Source organism: Canis aureus, chromosome 10 (assembly GCF_053574225.1).
Source record: "Canis aureus isolate CA01 chromosome 10, VMU_Caureus_v.1.0, whole genome shotgun sequence".
Taxonomy (NCBI): Eukaryota; Metazoa; Chordata; class Mammalia; order Carnivora; family Canidae; genus Canis; species Canis aureus.
This window is the reverse complement of record NC_135620.1, coordinates 63,336,662-63,357,825: the sequence shown is the minus strand read 5'-3', so window position 1 is coordinate 63,357,825 and position 21,164 is coordinate 63,336,662. Positions and strand designations below refer to the sequence as shown.

Genomic DNA, 21,164 nt, shown 5'->3' with positions numbered 1-21,164 from the left:
TCTTCTCCCAGTTACTTTGGGTCCTGTGCTGCTAAGAAGCATTTATTTCCTTCTGGTATTTGAAGCAAACAGAACCCAGAGCTGGGTGAGGGAGATATCAAAGAGGGGAAAGAAAAGCTTCTCTTGAGCATCAGTCTCTCTTTTACCATTAATTTCCACCCTCCAAGGCTCCCCAGACCCAGGACTCCTTGGTAACACCCAGACACACATGCACACACATATCTCTATCAGGACACCTGGTGTTGAGGCCTGTCCAGAGCAAATGTTGACCATTGCAATAGAAAGCACGGCATAGAACTGCCTAAAGTGAGCGGGCTTTTCTTCCCATAGTTACAACTAGAGGGATGCACAGCCCTGGGTGTGCCCAGCTGCTGACTCTCAAGACCAGGCTGATTTGGCCTTCGCTCTGTAGGCCTGGAGTGGAGAGTGCTACTTCCAGCCAATAACCCCAAGGGCAGTGGGAAAGCAAGGGGAATTGGGGGGAGAGGAACGGGGAGCAGAGCAAGGTACTGGAGAAAAGAAAGAGGTGGGGTGTGACTCCCCTTTCTCCTTTTTATATTCTCTGGTCTTTGTATAAGAGACATAACTCATCAAATGGGTCCCCTAGATGGGGATTTGGATGCTCTGTGGGCAGCAGATAAGAGTGCAGCCTTCTTGCAGAAAGTAAATTCACTGAATACTCCCCATAAAGTCAATAATGTCAGGCTTATCAGCTGTCCTCATTCCCCACTCCGCCCCCTGGGGACCAGACTTGAAATAAAGGCCACAGCTCCCAGGGCTGGAAAGTGAAGGCACAGGATTGGACTAGGAAGGGGCCTCTGCCCCCCTGAGCTATATTTTAGGCAGGTGGGGGAAATCTGCCAGGCCTGAGCTGCCCAGAGCCCTCTGCTTTCCAGACGGACAAAGCCCAAACCAAACACATATACCGAGGGGATGAGGGAGGCACCCCCTTAGTCCTCAAATTCAGCAGATGTTTTCAGGAGACGCCACCGGGGCTTCTTAGGGACAATTAGAGGATGTCATTTGAAATATAACCAATAAAAAAAACCTATAGGGGAAACCTTGGTTTCTTGCCACAGCTCTCACATTTGCTTTTGCATAATACAGATACTTCTGTACTACCCAAGAGCATATCCATCTTTTCTAGCTGGTGGAGATCTGGTTTCCTTACAAGTTATGTGAAATAAGTCCAAGACCAGCTAGCTAGGGTTTCAGATACGATTCTGAAACTCACACTGTAGCCGAAGTGGGCTGTTTTAACAGGACGCAACCTGTGCTTGGGGCTCCTCTCCTCCCACACTCGACACCCTTAGGATCCAAGCAGACATTAAAGCTGGCCCAGACCTTGCCAGGGAGTAGTCCCAGCTTCAGCTCTCTGACCCAGGCAGCAGAATCTGGCTGGGTGGAAATGGACTTGTCCTAGACTGATTTCATGGGATCAGTCTCAGTGAACCTAAATTCTTCTAAATCCCCACTCTGGCCTTGGAGGTGCTTCATGAATATTTCCTGAGTCAACAAATGGACCTCAGCCCCCAACATAGTACGCGTGAGTAGTAATCTAGCCAGGAGTGTTGATTAAAAACATCATGTTCTTATTCAAATAACCTTTCTACACTTTCTTTTATCCAAACTTCACAGCAGTATATTCAGGTCCCCCTGCCCCCAATCTGTTCCTTGCCCGCTTTTCTAGCTGTCTTTTCCCCCCCACTATTTATCCATGTATAGCCAAGTGGTCTTATGTACTGTCCTACAAAGCCCATTCCATGATTTCACTGACTTCTTTTGTTCAGAAATGCTTTCTTCCCTTTCTTCATTCAAAGTTACTGTTCACTAATAATGTCTTAAGATCAAGTTACACCTCATCGTCCCTTCCTTGCCCTCCTTCCTAGAGCTTTTTCTAGCCTAGGGTGCTCAGGCTGCCTTCTACAAAGTCTGGGACTTTTGGTCTCCTTATCCAAGCCTGGTCTTTGAGAATCAATTAATCCCATGTCCTGTCTCCCCAAAAGACAGAGCATGCACCTGTGCCCTTGAGGCTAGGGTCCTTTCTTATCACCAGACCTTAGGACAGGGTCCTCTACCCAAGAGAACTCTTAAATATCTAATCTTACAGAAAAAAAATTACTTGGGTTTATTGGGAAAATATAAGTTCATGGGATTTATTCCAAAAGTAGAAATAAAAGCAAGATACTATTCACAAGAGCCACCATTTATTAAACATCTACTATGCACTGAACAGTGTACCAGATACTACAGATTTCCTATATTTCTTATAATAACCCTTAAAGGTAGACATTAATTTCAGCCCCCTGAATTGAAAAAAAGTTGGAACTCAAAAGTTAAATAATTAGCCCAAGATCATAAAACTAGGAAGTGGCACCCCTGGATTTGAGTCCAAGTTTGTACAACACCAAAGCCCTTGCGGTCTCTAGTGCATTATGCTAGTGTCATACTGTTTTGATTAGTACAGCACAAAAATTGTGGTAAGATTATTCCTTTAATTTTTTTATAAAGAGGGCAGCCCCGCTGGTGCAGCGGTTTAGCACCGCCTGCAGCCCAGGGCGTGATCCTGGAGACCCTGGATGGGGTCCCACGTTGGGCTCTCTGCATGGAGCCTGCTTCTCCCTCTGCCTGTGTCTCTGCCTCTCTCTCTCTCTCTGTGTCTCTGAATAAATAAAATCTTTAAAAAAATTAAAAAAATAAATTTTTTATAAAGAGTGTTATAAGAGTTTTTGTAACATGTTGAAGGGCACTCTAGTAAAATCATAGTACAAACCATGGTACACAGTACACATGCAAAAAGAAATCCTTTATAAAAGAGACAACTACAGTATTCGGTGTTATCACTATTTAAAATTTTAGCCATTCTAGTAGGTGTACGGTGATATCTCATTATGCTTGTAATTGCACTTCCCTGATGGTTAACAATGTTGAACATTTTTTCTTTCTTTCTTTCTTTCTCTTTCTTTCTTTCTTTCTTTCTCTTTCTCTCTTTCTTTCTTTTTCTTTTTCTTTCTTTCTTTCTTTTCTTTCTTTCTTTCTTTCTTTCTTTCTTTCTTTCTTTCTTTCTTTCTTTCTTTCTTTCTTTCTTTCTTTCTTTCTTTCTTTCTTTCTTTCTTTCTTTCTTTCTTTCTTTCCTTTTTAAGATTTTATTTATTCATGAGAAACACAAAGAGAGAGAGAGAGAGGCAGAGACACAGGCAGAGGGAGAAGCAGACTCCCTGTGGGGAGCCCGATGTGGGACTCCATCCTGGGAGCCCAGGATCATGCCTTGAGCCAAAGGCAGACGCTCAATCGCTGAGCCACCCAGGTGTCCCTGTTGAACATTTTCTTAAAGTTATATTAATAATCAACATTATAGCTCTCTCTCTTTACTTCTCTATTATCAATGATAAATTTTACTCCCTTCAGAAAATGCTGTTACATTTAGCACCTTTGGTCAGCAGTTTACATATAGTTTTGTGGGGAGAGAATAGTCATAGGGAAACATTATTTATGGGACGAATACTAAAGGTATAAAGTTAGATTAGAAATAAAATTAATAGTAACTTTTAGTAAAAATGGACATTTCCATAACATTTTTGGAAAATGATACATTTTGGAAGAGGACTATGCTGAAATTCAGATTGCATTTTTGCGTCCAAGGAATAGGATCCCAAAACACAAAGTGCAATGAATCAGAGCTGAGGAAGCTCTAGCATTACTTCTCATACCAGTGATAACAAGAAAAATTTCTAATTATCAGCTGAGCAAGGGCTGATTTATTAATGTTTGCTTCAGTAATATTTCAGATTTCATGGAAGAAATTATGACCAGGAAAAATGGCAACATTTTCCCCAGTTTTATAGAGATATAATTGACTTCTAACATTGTATATAGGTCATAAAGTGTACAACACAATTATTTGATATATGTACGTATTGTGAAATGATCACTACTAGTTAACATCCATCACCTCACATAGCTAAAAATTTGTTTTCTTGTGACAAAATGCTTTCGAATATACAATATAGTATTGTTAACTATACTCATCATGCTGTATATTATACCCCTAGAACTTGTCTCAACTGGAAGTTCGTACCTTTTGACCACCTTCATCCAATTCCCTACCCCCTGCCTCTGGCAACCACCAATCTGTTGTTTCTGAGTTTGGTTTTTCTAGATTCCACATATAAAGTGAGATCATATAGTTATCTAATCTTTTTCTGTTTGTTATGTCCCTTAACAATAATGCCTTCAAGGTCTACTTATTTGGCCACAAATGACAAGATTTCCTGCTTTTTTGTGGCTAAACAGTATTCCATTCTCTATATATGCCACATCTTCTTATCCATTTGTACATTGATGGGACACTTAGGTTGTTTCCATATCTTGACTATTGTAAATAAACCTGCAATGTATGGGGGCGGGGGGGGGGGCAAAAATCTCTTTGGGATAATGATTTTGTTTCCTTCAGGTAAGTATCCAGGGTGGAATTGCTGGATCATCATATGGTAGCCCTATTTTTAATATTTTGAGGAAACTTCATGCTGTTTTTCTAGTGCCTGCATCAATTTACATTCCCATCAGCAGTGAATAAGAGTTCCCTTTTCTGCATATTCTCATCAACATTTATTAGCCCCTGTCTTTTTTAGTAAGTCATTTTAACAGGTGTGAGATTTTGATTTGCATTTCCCTGAGGATTAGTAATGTTGAACACCTTTCCAGGTACCTGTTGGCCACCTGAATATCTCCTTTGGAAAAATGTCTATTCAGTTCCTTTGCCCACTTTTAATTGGATTGTTTTTTTTCTATTGAGTTGTAGGAGTTCCTTGTATCTTTTGGATATTAGCTCCTTATCAGATACATTGTTTGCAAATACTTATTTCTAATCTATAGGCTGCCTTGCATTGTTGTGCAGAAGCTTTTTAATTTGATGTAGTCCCACTTGTTTATTTTCACTTTTGTTGCCTTTGGTGCTTCTGGTGTCATATCCCAAAAGAAGATCATTGACATGAACAAGGTCAAGAAGTCTTTTCCCATTTTATTCTAGGAGTTTTGTGGTTTCACATTTATGTTTTTAAATCCATTTTGAGTTAACTTTTGTGAGTGGTGGAAGACAGAAGTGGTTTCATACTTTCGCATGTGAACATCCATTTTCCAACCTCATTTATTAAAGAGACTGTATATCCTCTGTTGAGTCTTCTTGGCTCCCTCATCAAATATTAGTTGATTGGATATGCATGGGTTTATTTTCTAGGCTCTCAATTCTGTTCCATTGGTCTATGTGTCTATGTTTACGCTAGTACCATACTGTTCTGATTAGTATAGCACTAGATTATGGTTGGAGATCAGCAAATGTGATGCCTCTAGCTTTGCTCTTCTCAGTATTGCTTTTGGCTATTTTGTTAACAGTGCTGAACATCTTTTTAGCGTGCTTAATCAGCTGTAAATATTTTTCAGTGAAATGTCTGTTCATGTCTTTTGCCCATTTTCTAATGGATTTTTCAGGCTATTGAGGGTCAGTTTCTTTATATATTCTAAATGCTACTCTCTTGTCAGCTATGTAGTTTGCAAATACTTCCTTCTAGTCTGTGGCTTGATTTCCATCCTCTTCTTGTAGGCTTTTGTAGTTTTAAATCTTGGTTTAGTCCAGCTTACCAATTTTCCCTTTTATGGATTATGCTTTTGGTTGGTATCAAGTCTTAAGAAAGAACCCTTTGCCTAGCCCCAAATCATGAAGATTTTCTATTTTTTCCCTTAGAAGTTTCATAGTCTTAGATTTAAGTACAGGATACATTTGAGCTCATTTTTGTAAAAAGTATGAGGTTCAAGTTGAGGTTATTTTTGCTGTTGTTTAAATGGCTATCTTAGCCTCTACTGAATTGCTTTTGCACTTTGTTCAAAAATCCATTGAGTGTATTTGTGTGTCAATGTCTGGGTTATTCTGTTCCAGTGATCTAGGTGTCTTTTTACCAATACCACACTGTCTTCATTACTGCATTAATCAAGGGCTGCCTAATAAAGTATCACAAATGGGGTGCCTGGTGGCTCAGTCAGTTAAGTGTCTCACTCTTGGTTTTGGGCTCAGGGCATGATCTCAGGGTCTGAGATGGAGCTCCGTGTCAGGCTCTGCGATCAGCAGGGAGTCAGCTTGAGATTCTCTTCCTCTTGCTCTCCCTCTGCTCCACCCCTGCTTGCACACGAGTGTGTGCTCTCTCTCTCTCTAAAATAAATAAATCTTAAAAAAAAAAAAAAAGTATCACAGACTAGGTGGTTTAAAACAGACATTTATTTTCTCACAGTTCTGTAGGTTAGAAGTCCAAGATCAAGGTGCTGGTAGAGTTTGTTTCCGTTGAGGGTCTTTCTTCTTGACTTGTAGATGACTGCCCTCTCCCTAATCTTCGCAGTATTCCTTCTGTGCCTGTCTGTATTCTAATCTCTTCTTATAAGGGCCTAGTCATATTTGATTAGGACCCACTCATATGACTTCATTTTACCCTAGTTTTTAGAAGTATGGTACTTGTGGCAAGATTTACTATTTTACCAGATTGCTTAAGAATGTTAGTGGCTGTAATATCTACTGCAAACTTGCAGAATAAACACGAAACATCTCAAGTAATTTAAAATGTTTATTTATCATCCCAAACTGATTATATATTATAAATTCTGATCAAAATAATAATATTAAAGGTATTTTCAGTAGTACTACAAACTACCTGTACCTGAAGATAAAATCAAATAGTCAACTGGTAAGGATACATTGAAATTTACGTTTAAAATATCACTTTGTTTAAAAAATTCACATACATGTGTTTCTGGTTTTGAATTAGAAGGGACACACAAATAGCTATATATGGTCTTCATTTAACAAACCCATGCTCTGAATGAGTCATCAAAAGACTACAAAATCTTGTAATTTTCTTTAATGGCACATGAGACAGTACGTTGTTTTATAAAACAAAATACAGTACTTCTAATTCTCTTCACACACCTTTTCAACCCCACTGTGAGAGCTGCTCATAAGTGTATAGCAGCCTGGTTGAATAATGGGTTCCTGCATCATCTCTATATTGGGTTATGTTGGGGGATGGCAAGAGGGACATTCTAACCCAGAAATTCTGAAAATACAGAAGCACAGATTTCTCATTAGAAAAATGTACACTTGCCTACTTTAGTACTGGTTCTGTAAAAAGGTATCACTATTGAATCATTCTGTTTGACTTATAAACTATAAATAGATTTTAGTTTGTGCAGAGAAGCTTAAAATAGCTTAAAACATACTGTTCATTATTGCTTGAAACAGAAACACAAATTTGATGAAAGAAGGTGGAAATGAGTATTTTTGATTCTCCTTTACTAAAAGTACTGATAGTTATATGACACTAAGTATTCCAAGTTCTTCCTCTCTGCAAATTGTAACTTATACCTGATTTTGGCTGGGTAGAGATTTAGTAACAAGGAGATGAGGGTTTACCTCTAGAAAAAGCTGGAATGTTGAAATAGTCCAGGGCAGAACAAGAATTAAATCTAGGAAGGGAGAGAGAGGGAACTGCTTGGGGCCAAGGAACTATGTAACATAAGGGATCATATAAAGAGACCTTAGGAGACAATAGCCTGACCAATAAAATGAAAATACTAGTTCTATTTAGAGAAGGAGGCAACTTGGTAATGTCTCTGAATTCATGAACCATACAATTTGTCCTTTAATGCCTTGATATAATGAAACAATTTTTTCCCTAAGCAAATTCAGCTACCCACCTCCTGAGTAAGGCTTGTATTCTGAACCATAGTTTCCTTAATCTTATTTGAAGGATTAGAAAAGGGACTTGGAAGTAGGAAATGGAACATTTCTTGAGAACTTACTTAATCCTAGGCCTGATGCTAAGCACTTTATGTTCCATTTTATCCTACCGAAATTCTAGAAAAGTACACATTTCCCCAATTCACTTATGTGGAAATTGAGGCTGAGAGGTCCTCTACCACAAATGCCACATGACGAAGCTGGGATGCAAACTCAGGCCAAATTCAGAAGTTTGTGGTCTTTTTATACTAATATGCTGACTCCCCTAAATGAAACATTAGAGGTGACCTACCACAGGTCTCAATGACAGAGGAAGAGGAGGAAAGAGAAATTCCCTCAAAGATATCCTTTCATCTGGTCAGGAATTGGGAGTTTTTCCATGGTAATTATTAGAAGTTGAGAATGTGGCTCTTTCTCTGACTAGTCTTTGAGGGTAAATTTCCTATGGAGATTTATAATATTAAGGATGAAAGAAGTGTTCATTTTCCAGAAGGTGAAACTTGGGAGAGTCTCAGAGACATTTGCAGCCTTACTTAGGTTTGTGATACTGGGTAAGGTATTAGGCTAGAATGTGGGAATTCATTCCAAGTGTGTTTCCCAGATGCAGCTCTGGTCTCCAATCTATAACCCCTGCTTTTCTATGTAACACCTTGCTCTTCTGTCTGCCATCTGAAGGTCTATAACCATATTAAGACTAGATACAATGGTTTGGGGTCACAAAGAAGAATAGCAATGAGCACAACTTATCCTCAACTTCTAGTATCCATAAGAGAGTATCAACAAGGGAAGGAGGAAGGATTCTTTGGAAATGAGTGTTTAGCCAATAGTTTCCTGGGGAATTGGAAGGGGTGAAGTAGCAATGGGACACATCTTGAGCTTAAGAGAATCAGGTACTTCTGGACGTTAAGAATATCATAATCAAAGGCTGATGTCTCCACATAGGAACTATTTCACTGTTTGGAGATATGGCATTTTGCAGATTAAAGGTGTGAAGATAGCCTAAGTATTTTGGACAAGAAAGAAATACTCCTTCTTGATCTCTTCGTCAGCTCAGGCTCTCAATCTGAGCAGAAAGATATTAAGTGGAGAACGGCAGAAATACCCTGAAACTTACTCCTAAGGCAGAGGTTGACTTCTCTGTCAAGTATCTCAAGCAGAGTTAAAGATGCTGTGCTGTGATGCAATGAACTAGGAACTGGGCCAAAAGTCATGGCACTCTTAAGTTTTAGATTCCAGTGTTTCTCAAATCACTGCTATAGCTTATTGATTTAGCTATAAAATGAAAGGGATAAAATGAATGTGACCTCTTTTAAGACTCAAGAGCAAGATGATTTTCACTTGAGAGTATACTTGTTTTGGGAGGATGGTGGTAGACATTCCGCCACCTAGTGGTCATATTACAGGGTTTGTAGCTAGGGAATTAAAGAAACTGATTATCCCACTGCCCAGCTTCTTAGGGATGCTTGATTTTAGGAACTGCTGTCATACTACACTTTTATTCCGGGAGCCAGGTATCAGTAGCTGCAGCAGAGGGGAGAAGGCCAAGTGCTCCTTGCTTAAAGAAGGAGTGAGTGACCACCAGTTTGTCAAGGGAGAGGTTATCAATCTTGCCTCTCAGGATCTCCCTGGAGGATATCCAGGGGTACCTAACTTCCAAGTTAATATAAGAGGTTTTCGCCTATGAACCAGACAAAGTGGACCTGAAAGTAGCCATATCAGGAGAATTATTGGGATACTCAGGTGAAGAAAGAAAAATGATCTTATGAGGTTTGATGGTAGATCCACCTGAACCAAGGTCTCTGGACACTGGGCACAGTTAAGAACTGTCAAGAAGCACAGGATGAAGTATGGCTGAATCTGTATCAGAAGCAAGCCTGGCCTTCAGAGTCTGGGGAAAAGCTTTCATTCCCTCAAGTCAGGGTAGGAACAAAGCAAGAGCAGGAACTTGTAAAACCAGAAGGCAGTCAAGGAAGGTATTTCAGCTGCCAGTGGTCTGTGGAGGGAAGGATACAGAATCTCTGTCAATGAGACCAAGACATCTCAGGTTTTGGATTATTCAAGACCTTGAACTACAGAGACAGATTAAAAAAAAAAATAACCTAAATAGTGGTGGGTAAGACCTCCACCACCTGGCAAACAGTGGAAGCCTCAATTTGAAATGGGCAGAAATGTGTATTGCACTTTTATATACACTTCTAGATGCTGAGCACAAGCAAATGGTCCTCAGTAAGCAAGGCAGATTTTGCTCAGGAACACTATTATTATCTGATATTTTTTTCAACCATGAAAAATGAAATTATGTTCGGCTTTTTGAAATTTGGGTATGATTTCTGTGGGCTGATTTTCCAGCAAAGAGAGACTGATTACAATGGCCTGTCCTTTGGGGACAAGTTTAATGGTAATCTATAAGGGTCTCTAAAAGCCTCATTATGTTAGTTATGAAAAGATCCAATGGTCACATGTTGAAAGCTCATCCCAACAAAGGAATTTGGGTCAGTGGTTAACATTTATCAAAAAAAGTTTTTGGTGTTTTGAAAATATCAAGTGGGGTGGTTTCAGGTCACTTTTCCCAACCTTGTTTTAGAAAAACTCAGCCTATTCCCTCAGACCCTCTGCTTTCCATTTCTGACACTCCTGTTATTCTCTGGTTTTAGAGGAAAATCTGGGATTTTGTCCAGAAAGTTGTCCTGAACAGCTTAGATAAAACGTTAAGACTCAGCTTCCTTTCCTGAACAAATAAAAAGATAGCAGTGTTTATTGTATATATACATATACCTCTACTTTTCACTTGGAATATATAATTAAAGTGACTCATGAGATGTGGAAGACAGGGCCATCCCATCCCACTCAGAAACGTATCTTGAGGCAGGGGAAAGGAAACTGAAGGGTTTTAGAATGGGTGGTATTTGACAAAGCAGGAAGTCTGAGTTCCTGTCCCATCAATATGCAACAGATACAACATCTAGATAGAACAATGAGAATGGATACAGACTTTACAAACACCATGATCTGGGAGTGGGAGGACGGAGAAAGCATTTGTCAGGTTTGCCGTTCATCTTCGTTTGGGGACATGATAGTACAGAAGGGAGGGAACAGGTAGGTTCATATACTATTTAAATTGGCTTGCTGGCCATAAATGAAAGATATGGAGCTGCAATTGATGAATGAATGCACTGAAGAATAAGTACACTTAGAAAAATAAGAGGTATTTCTACTAATATTTTAGTGTTAACATTAAAATTGGGAGTACAAGGATTATAAATTCAGAAAATATTAATGTCCATGAATGGCTCATATTTTTACCTAACAGATGGCTGGGAATGAAATAAGGAAAATAACTTTTGTGAAATCACAACCCTTTCAAAATCATGTCTGGTAACATGATCTCGCTCGAATGATTTGTTAACAAGTGCTACAGAGGTCAGTGAAAATATTCTCACAATGACTGGAAATTCAAGCATCACACAAGCACAAGCTTTCTTTTCACTTAAAATATAAAAATACAAATTGTACAGGAATTTGCATATCTTTGACAAAGCTAAAAAGAAGCTCTCATTCTCACAGAAAGAATGATGCCCTATACTCTAAAACAATTCCATACTGGGTTGCTTGTAAAATGAACGTTCTAGCATCTTTTCTTGATGTCACCTAAAGTCTGATCACTTAAATATTAACTCCGACTCTACAACCTTGAAAGCAGCACTAACATACAAGCTTAACTGCTGATTACAGGAGTGGGCTATTCTTTTTTACTAGTATATCCTCCTTTAGCTTTGCCCAATAAACCCATCTTCCAGTCCAAACATTACCTAACAGTATGAAAGAACATCATATTCTACAGGAACTTCAAAGGCTAAGGATGTTTCCCTCAAAAGAAAATTGAGGTGCTTACCAAAGGGAAGGGAAAGAGAGACAGGCGTGTGTGTCACTCATCTCTGCTTCTCCACTGTAACCTAGCACTGTACCTAGCACATAGGGACTCCTGAATAAAAGTAAAATGAGAGAATTCAATCAGATGGCTCAGAGGTTAGGACTCTTTCTGCATCTTCAGACTCAACATATACCTTTGGCCCCTACTTACATTTGACAAATAGAGATTTATCTTCTTAATAGTTAGAATCCACCTGTTTCAGAAGGGGAATTTTATCATTTCAACCTATTGTCTCAGTATAACTGGATAACCTCATCCCACTCAGAAATAGGCCAGATTCCATTGGGCTGCACATTGGGGGGAGAGCGCTTCCAGTCCCACGTCTTCACAGGAATCTTCCAGGTTTTACCATAGTTGGCTTCAATGTATTCAGTGGTTTCACAGGGCACATGAACCTTCATGTCTACAAACTCAGTCCAGCACAGTGTAAACTTGGGAAACAGGTATCTGTGGCAAAACAGAGGCAATGTGCAGAGGGATGAGACTCAACAGAAGTCCAGTCTAAGGAACCCAGCTGCTAGTGCACTCGGATTGAAGGAAAATTCTCTCCCATTAAATAGCTTTGGGGACAAATATAGTGGACATTTTGTTGTTTCTGACTGTCCAACCTTCCCTTCCACTTTTAATGTTTTTTTTTTATTTTAAAGATTTTATTTATTTATTCATGATAGACAGAGGGGGGAGGGCAGAGACACAGGCAGAGGGAGAAGCAGGCTCCATGCAGGGAGCCTGATGTGGGACTCAATCCCGGGACCCCAGGATCACGCCCTGGGCCAAAGGCAGGCACTGAACCGCTGAGCTTCCCAGGGATCCCCTCCACTTTTAATGTTAACAGCATCCCCATTTCCCTGTCCCTATGGTTCAGGAAGGGCTGACCCCACCCCCTCTCTAGAGATGGGTTAAAAAAAAAAAAAAAAGACCCAGGCCTAACTAGTATATTATATTATTAGTATATTATAGTGATTGGATCAGGGATGGGAATATACACAAATTAGGCAAATAAAAGTCAGCTTTGGGATTTCCACTGGAACTACTGGAAGAAAGAGGCATTCTTTCTGCTGAGGTTTCTAAGCCGGTGGGATGGAAGCTGAGCATCTTTGTTATCTATTAGCAAGAAGAGCCTGAAGATGAGGTCAAAGCAAAAAAGCTCCCAAAACGTGGAGAGAAATGACCAGCTGAGAAAACCCTAGAGAAGGACTTGGATTTGGCTGTAACCATTCCTTAAATATCTCAGGTAAGCCAATGAATATATAAGTATTTTTTTAAACTACATTTCTAATATTTGAAATTCTTCATACACAGAGGGAGGTACATGTAGCAGTGAGAAAGGAAACAAAACCCTTCTAGTCAGCCACAGAACCTGAATCAATTCTGGCAATATAAAGACATTCTCCAACAACAGTACCACAAATGCTTGTGTCTTTGTGACAGGCCTTATTCACACCTGCATTCTGAGTTTCACTGTGGTCCTAGATAGCTTCTGATAACCTAGTCAGCTTAGAGAGCTAAAGAAGAAACTCTCAGGATCAGCCAGGGTATTTTTCAGACTCCTTTGCTAACTCATACTGTAGTGAAAATTTCACACCACAGTACATGAATGTGGTAGGATGCACTAAGATCACTTTTTGGGGATCTTCACACCCCAACCCCCTCCTCAAATGCAGAAAGAGACCTAATGCCTGGATGTCCTGTACTTGAACAATATTTCCCTTAAAGACAGTGATATGGACCACATTCTTTCTGCTTTTATTTTACCACCTGCCCCCTCCCTTAAATTTCTGTTCTCAGCCACAAACTTACTTTCTTATTTTTAACAGTTCACACATCATTAAATCCCCATCAAATTCAAACTGCCACTGAAAGAATCTAACTACAGAATACTGAAATAAGTACACATGTATGAGGTGAATCTTCTTTTCTTTCAACGTGGACTTCCCAAGGATATCTAGCAACTGTGACTCCAAGATGCATTCCCAGGCTTCTGTCCCTCACATGAACCTTCCTGTAGTTTCTGTCTTTCTTTCATCTCAGATGTGAAAGAAAGTCTCTACATCAGCCCAGGCAATGTTAGTTATACTGAATTTTACTCTATCTATGGTGGAACTATTTTAACTAGCAGATATGTTTAAGAAATTAAGCCAAATTATGTTTCTTAAAGGTACTCCAGATCAGTAAATTCAATTCAATATATTACCAAGGAAAACTAAAATGAGCAGTTTCGTTAGACTTAAGTTTATATTATAACCCTATATTCTGTGTTGGTGTTTTCTGAGAAATGTTTCTTTTCTTCACAACATGAAAAGAACTTTCAGTAATGAGATTTCAAGTGGCAATAGCAGAGATCACAGAAACTTAAAATATCAGTGGATTAAAGAAAAAAGGAACAGGAAAGAGCCAGATGTCAAAGCATAATCATATTGTGGAAATGGGATCTAGCTGGGATATTCTCCAAGGAAAGGTCAGTTCTCATACATTCTGCTTTTAAATATCATGTTTTACCACCAGATGAACATAAAGCCATACATGAAAATGAGAGGCTGAACAAATTCTAAAGAAAGCAACAAGTCCCTTCTACCCAAACCAATGGGTGCTGGCAGTTAATAGACAATCCCAGCTGGCTTCTGTGAAAAGACGGCCACAGCAAATCTCATAGCTGAGGAAGAAATAAGATACAGCATAGCTCCACCATCTGCTGGTCCCAATTTTATTCTGCACACTCATATTCATGGAATTGCTTATTTTGTCATCAGACACAGCCATCCATCACCGGCCTCCACCCTCCCCTATCAGATGCTGGTCAGAAGAATGTCCACCTGTCCCATCCTATCAAGGGGACACACTCTAGTTGAAATAAAGCAGAAATTATGGTCTATCTTGTTACACAGGCCAGGAAGCTCCTCTCTTAAATATTAGCCTCTATAGTCTATCAAAGAGGTGAAAGAAAGAAAAATCACAGGTCCAGGATAGACAGGGTAAATGAGAATACTACAAATTTTACAGAAGCAGTATTTTAAACAATGAAATGTTCAAATGAACAAAACCAAAACATTAAAAGCACATAAACAATGTATAAAAATAACACAAAGACAATTTAACTCAAATGTTCATTTTTGCTCCTAAATGGAAATATCCCTAAATCATTATGGTTTTCTTTTCACTAAAAAATTTTTCAGTTCAATCAGCAAAAAGAAAATTCCAGCTTCCTAGGAGAAGAGGAAAGATAAACAAACCATAAAATGTGAAAGCTGACTGTAAAATGGGACTGAGGAGAGGAAGAGGGAGTCAGTGACACAGAATATCACATGCCATGTACTCTGCCCAGGTTACCAGTAAACAATGACTAAGACTAGAACACACCATGGGTCTGTGACATTACCTTACCTTAGCTTTTAAAGCAAAGATTAAGTTTGGCTAAGCAGTTTGCACTTTAAAGCTCTGGGACAGGATCCAGAATGGGAACAGATTTAAATTCACACTAAGGCAACCCTTATAAGTTTAAGGGATCTTTTCAAACACACAAAAAGCCTTCCATTCACAGTTTCTATTTCATAGTTCGTTTACTTCATTTTATCTTTGCATAAAAGAATAATTAGAATTAAGACTTAGAGTTAAAAAAAAAAAAGAGTTGGAGTAGACCATTGCATTTTCTTCCTCACAGACCTCCTTACAATCTGTAAAACTACTTACTGGTTGCTGTATAAAGTAATCTCATCAGTTTAATTGTGCAACCTATAAACATAATTGCTAAATGAAAAACACTTTTTATTATTACTAGTTAGCTAGGCTAAGTGAGCGAGAGAGAGAGAGAGAGAAAAAAACTATCAATTACAACTGAATTTGACCTTTTTAAACATAAGCTGCATTAAACTCCGAGTTGGAACAGCAGAGCCATGTTTTTAAACAAGAATTTCCTACAAAACAACACAAATGGTTTATTCTCATTACCAGTTTTGTCTCTGCTTTTAATTCTTAATTTCTTTTCTTGTGTTATTCTAGTGCCTAAGCCCTCTAGCATTCTACTTAATAGAAGCAGGGAGAGTACATTTTTTTTTTGATTTTTGATAGAAAGGCTTAAAAAGTTTATCATGAAATATGATTGCTTCTTTTAGGTTTTTAGTATATTCCCTTTATCCGGTTAAAGAAATTCTGAACTCTTTTATTCCAAGCTTGCTAAAAGGCCTCCCCATCCCCCCTTTTGGTTAATTACGAAATTTATCAAACATTTGCAATGTCATTTATTGAAATAATAATGGAGGGGTTTTTCCTTTAATCTTTTAATCCTTTAATGTTGAGAATTACACTAATATATAAATACTACAAAATTTGATTCATTGTGCTTAATGTATCCTCATCTGTGTTTGACAATACTGTAATTTTCCTTTAAAAAATTTTTGGCACTGTTCAAGTCATTTTGCTACCAGTCTCATACAATAAGTTGCTTAAAGCATTCTTTTTCTTTTTAAAATTTCTGACATAGGAAATATAGGGAATAATCTCTCTGGTAAGGCATGGTAAAACTTTCCTGTAAACTTTCAGTAGGGAAAAGACAGGGGAAGGAGAATTTCCGATCATTGATTCAATTTCTTTCATGAGTATGGGTTATCCAGATCTTCCTGAGTTAATTTTGACATTTATTTTTTCCCAGAAAAATTTATCATTTTCACATTATACCTAATTATCAAATTTATGACTTAACATTGTCCTTAGCATTTTCTTTTGAAAGTTGGTATAATGAGTTAAAAACATAGTTTCTTTTTTTTTTTTTTTTGGCTGATTTTACAATGTTTATTCTTTAAAAAGATAGTTTCTTTTTACACTGCTATACAGAGTTCTTAATGTTTCTTTGCCAATGGAATATAACGGAATTTTACAACTATATAAAAAAGTTACCTTTGTCTAAGAAATGGTATTTACTGTGTGTACAGTTGACAGTATTCTCTACGACCCAGAACCCTAATTAATTGACGAAATAAGCTACCTCAAAAGGGATATTACAGGATTTCCCAAAAGAAAGATATAGACACACACACGTGCGCACAGACACATACACACACATACATACACTCTTCTGTGGCTCAAAAGACAGTATCACGGTCCCCTCTGCAGGGAACTTATAATTACCAAATACAATTTAGTGATAAGAAAAATCCTTTCAGTAATGAAAAAATAATTCTAAGTCCCATCAAAGTACTGCTGTAGTTTATGCATAAGAAATTACTTAACCATGAAGACAAGAGAAACAAAAGCAAAAATGAACTATTGGGACTTCATCAAGATAAGAAGCTTTTGTACAGCAAAAGATACAGTCAACAAAACTCAAAGACAACCTACAGAATGGGAGAAGATATTTGCAAATGACATATCAGATAAAGGGCTAGTTTCCAAGATCTATAAAGAACTTATTAAACTCAACACCAAAGAAACAAACAATCCAATCATTAAATGGGCAAAAGACATGAACAGAAATTGCACAGAGGAAGACACAGACATGGCCAACAAGCACATGAGAAAATGCTCCGCATCATTTGCCATCAGGGAAATACAAATCAAAACCACAATGAGATACCACCTCACACCAGTGAGAATGGGGAAAATTAACAAGACAGTAAACAACCAATGTTGGAGAGAATGTGGAGAAAGGGGAACCCTCCTGCACTGTTGGTGGGAATGTGAACTGGTGCAGCCACTCTGGAAAACTGTGTGGAGGTTCCTCAGAGTTAAAAATAGACCTGCCCTACGACCCAGCAATTGCACTGTTGGGGATTTACCCCAAAGATACAGATGCAATGAAACGCCGGGACACCTGCATCCCGATGTTTAGAGCAGCAATGTCCACAATAGCCAAACTGTGGAAGGAGCCTCAGTGTCCATCGAAAGATGAATGGATGAATCATCGAAATGGATGAATTCATCGAAAGATGAATGGTCTATGTATACAATGGAATATTACTCAGTCATTAGAAACGACAAATACCCACCTTTTGCTTCGACGTGGATGGAACTGGAGGGTATTATGCTGAGTGAAATAAGTCAATCGGAGAAGGACAAACAGTGTATGGTCTCAATCACTGATCTAACAACATCCTTCATTGGTTATGCGTGTTCTACAATTTCAAATACATGCAGCTACGTAGTATGTCTGACTTCCTCCACTAAGCATATTTTGGACATTCATCTATGTTATTGCATGTATCAGTAGTTCATTTCTCTCTATTGCTGAGTAGTATGCCACTGCATGAACATGTAAGTTGTTTATCTGGTCAGAAAATGGACAGTTGGGTTCTTTTCTTTTCTTTCTTTTTTTGGCTACCATAAGTAAGAATGCTATGAACATTCATGTCAACTCTTTCAGTGAAAATATGTTTTTATTTCTCCTGGACTACTACCTTATAGAAAACTTTATAGAATTACATTCTTTTTTAAAAAAGATTTTATTTATTTATTTGAGAGAGAGAGAGAAAGCAAGAGAAAGAGTATGAGTGGGGATAAGGAGAGGGAGAAGCAGACTCCCCACTGAGCAGGACCCTGACTCGGGGCTTGATCGCAGGACCCTGAGATCATGACCTGAGCTGAAGACAGATGCTTAACCAACTGAGCCACTCAGGCACCCTTAGAATTACATTTAAACAAAACATATGGTGGTCTTAAAAAATATCATTTACCTCACACAGATGAAAGGTCTGCCATTTATTCATTCTGAGGTAATCTTTTTTTAAAAAAAGATTTTATCTTTATTTTATCTTAAGTAATCTCTATACCCAATGTAGGGCTTGAACTTACAACCCCTAGCTCAAGAGTCACATGCTCTACTAACGCAGCAGTCAGGTTCCCCTGAAATAACCCTTTCTTTAAAAAACCAAATAAACAAAGTTAACTATATAACTAACTCCCACTTCTGTATATTGTATACAGGTAGAGGTTTGGAGATACAATTAAGGAAACCTAAGACAATATATCTGTTGTAAAATATAAAGATATAAATAGAATAGGAAATGTGAGATCATTTTTAGAAAAGTCTATGTTTTAAATACACTATTTTTTTGTAAATTTTTTTAAAGATTTTATTTATTTATTCATGAGAGAGAGAGAGAGAGAGAGAGAGAGAGAGAGAGAGGCAGAGATACAGGCAGAGGGAGAAGCAGGCTCCATGCAGGGAGCCCGAGCGGGACTCAATTCTGGGTCTCCAGGATCACATCCTGGGCTGAAGCGGGCGCCAAACCACTGAGCCTCCCCGGGGCCGCCCTAAATACATTAATTTAAAGAAATAATTCAAATTCGTCGTTTTAGCTTCACAGCTATAAGTACTAAAAAGGCAAATATATTTTTGAGAGCTAAAACCATGGGAGCTTGGTATCAATCTATAAAGCTGAGAGAACCTAGGAGTAGAGATTCAACAACTAACTAACTTCTGGTAAAACAGAATGGCTGAAAAAACTGGGTGGCTTGACCTTGTGGTTCTGATGCCAAAAAGGTGGTAGCTGGATCAAGATACCAGTCTGGTATTATTACCTTATCATCTTAATAAAACAAATGCACTTAAGGACTGATTTTGGTTTCACGTAGGGCTCAGGTCTCACTCAGACCAACAGATTTACCTGGCCTGATTCTATCTATAACTCAGAAAGGAAAGCCAAATCATCAGAAGTTCCCAAATAAGGTATGAAAAAGTAAAGGAAAAAAAAAAATCTATGGAAATTCAGAACAATGAGAGATTATTTCCAGTTAAGAGTACTGAGGAGCAACATCAAAAAAGGGAACTCAATGCCCTTGAATGGACACAACTGGGACATGTCATGATATATTGTAAGCCGGTACTACTTAGTGACATGCTTAAAATCTTGGTCTCAAAGAAGTTGCAAAAGGCTGGGTATCTAAATGCAATGTGGTATTTTGAGTTATATCCTAAGACAGAAAAAGGACATTAAGGAGAAAAACTGGTGAAACCCAAATCATGTCTGGAATTCAGTTCATTGTAATACACCAATGTTAGTTTCTTAGCTTTGAGCAAGGTACTGTGGTACCACATTAGGAATAACTGGCATACAGAAACTCTGTATTATCTTTGCAACTTTTCTGTAAATCAAAAATGATCATAAAATAAAAAGTTTATCTAAAAAATAGGGGTGAGGGGTGTCTGGGTGGCTCGGCGGTTCAGCGTCTGCCTTTGGCTCGGGGTGTGATCCCGGGATCCTTATGAGAAGCCTGCTTCTCTCTCTGCCTGTGTCTCTGTCTCTGTCTCTCTCTGTGTCTCTCATGTATAAATAAATAAAATCTTAACAAAAAATAAAAATAAAAAGTACGAGTGAAAAGACAGAATAAAACATGCTGCAAGGAAGACTGAGGAAGCCCATACAACTTCTAAGTCCTAACGAGTCAAAGGAAAAACAAGACTGAGGAATAAAATCTTGGACTTTACTGGTATTGGAACATTACTCACTTACCCTTTGTACTTCTCAAACAGCACAAACAATAATGATTTCATTTCTGGGAATCTAGTCAAGGAAACAATCCATAATTAATCTTTTACTTTATGTAAAAAATACTCATAGAATTTTCTAATAAGAAGAAAAATAGAAATAGTTTAAAGAGAAAAATAGTTAAGTAAACTATTATTAGGCCTTTCTCCATATTCCTACCAAGTCTACCTAACAAACTTTTCTATTTTAAAGCCACATTTCCTTGCTGTCACTTCTAGACAGACTTTGATTTGGTATCTCAACTATATATAATATATACTTCAATTACTATACTGTTGATAAAATACTTTAATAATTTGTTTCATGGTCCATACTATGAAATCCTTGAGAGCAGAAACTAAGTATGTTCACATGAGAATACTTAGCACATAGAGTTAGTAAATAAACTCTGCATAAATGAAACATTATATGAGAGCCACACTCGGATAGGAGTCTAGTCCCACAGAAAACAAATCCAAATTTTGTGAAGATCTGTACAATAAGCAGAAATATCAGAAGTATCAGACAAATATCAGAATATCTACAAATATCAGAAGGTGTAAGGAACCCGCTACTAGCTCATGGAGTACCATGTTTCCTATTAGAGGTTAGAGAGGTAGCTATATTACTCTGATAATATCATAGAGTAGAAAGGGCTATTTTCATAGCAGGAGTCTTTACAATATGATAGATCGTGGTGACGCTAACATCACGTATATATAATATAGGCTCTGAAGTGATATGGCCCCACGTCTGAGTATTAGCTTTGCCTTAACTTCTACGTCTATAAAATGAAGGTGACAAGATTAATGGCTCCCTCATAAACTTGTGAAGATTAAATGAGATGATACATATAAAAGCTTGGCATAGTGCCTGGCACATGGTAAATAGTTTTTATTATTACTTCTCAAACTTCTGGCCCCTATTTACATCAGCTGACTCAGATGGGAAAGAAAGAAAGAACCCCAAGAAACCTGGGCAGCATCTGTAGGAACTG

General features: G+C 38.2%; 2 protein-coding genes across 6 annotated transcripts in view; both read right to left on the bottom strand.

Moving 5' to 3' along the window:
• Window positions 1-21,164, bottom strand: part of TAL2 (TAL bHLH transcription factor 2) — a 70,891-nt gene that overhangs the window by 14,583 nt on the left and 35,144 nt on the right. Inside the window, exon 1 of one of the 4 annotated variants that reach the window (XM_077912796.1) lies at window positions 11,673-11,762. The exons of the other annotated variants lie outside the window; for them this stretch is intronic. The gene's annotated coding sequence lies outside the window, so the exon portion shown is untranslated. Of the gene's footprint in view, window positions 1-11,672; window positions 11,763-21,164 lie in introns of those variants that run through there. 4 annotated transcript variants of the gene reach the window in all.
• Window positions 6,591-21,164, bottom strand: part of FKTN (fukutin) — a 74,863-nt gene continuing 60,289 nt past the window's right edge. Inside the window, exons 10-11 of one of the 2 annotated variants that reach the window (XM_077912785.1) lie at window positions 20,153-20,203; window positions 6,591-12,158 (exon numbers count right to left, since the gene is read on the bottom strand). In XM_077912785.1, the coding sequence (XP_077768911.1) occupies window positions 11,945-12,158; window positions 20,153-20,203 (265 nt within the window). In that variant the 3' untranslated portion in view covers window positions 6,591-11,944. The remainder of the gene's footprint in view (window positions 12,159-20,152; window positions 20,204-21,164) is intronic. The other variant, XM_077912786.1, reaches the window with a different exon arrangement.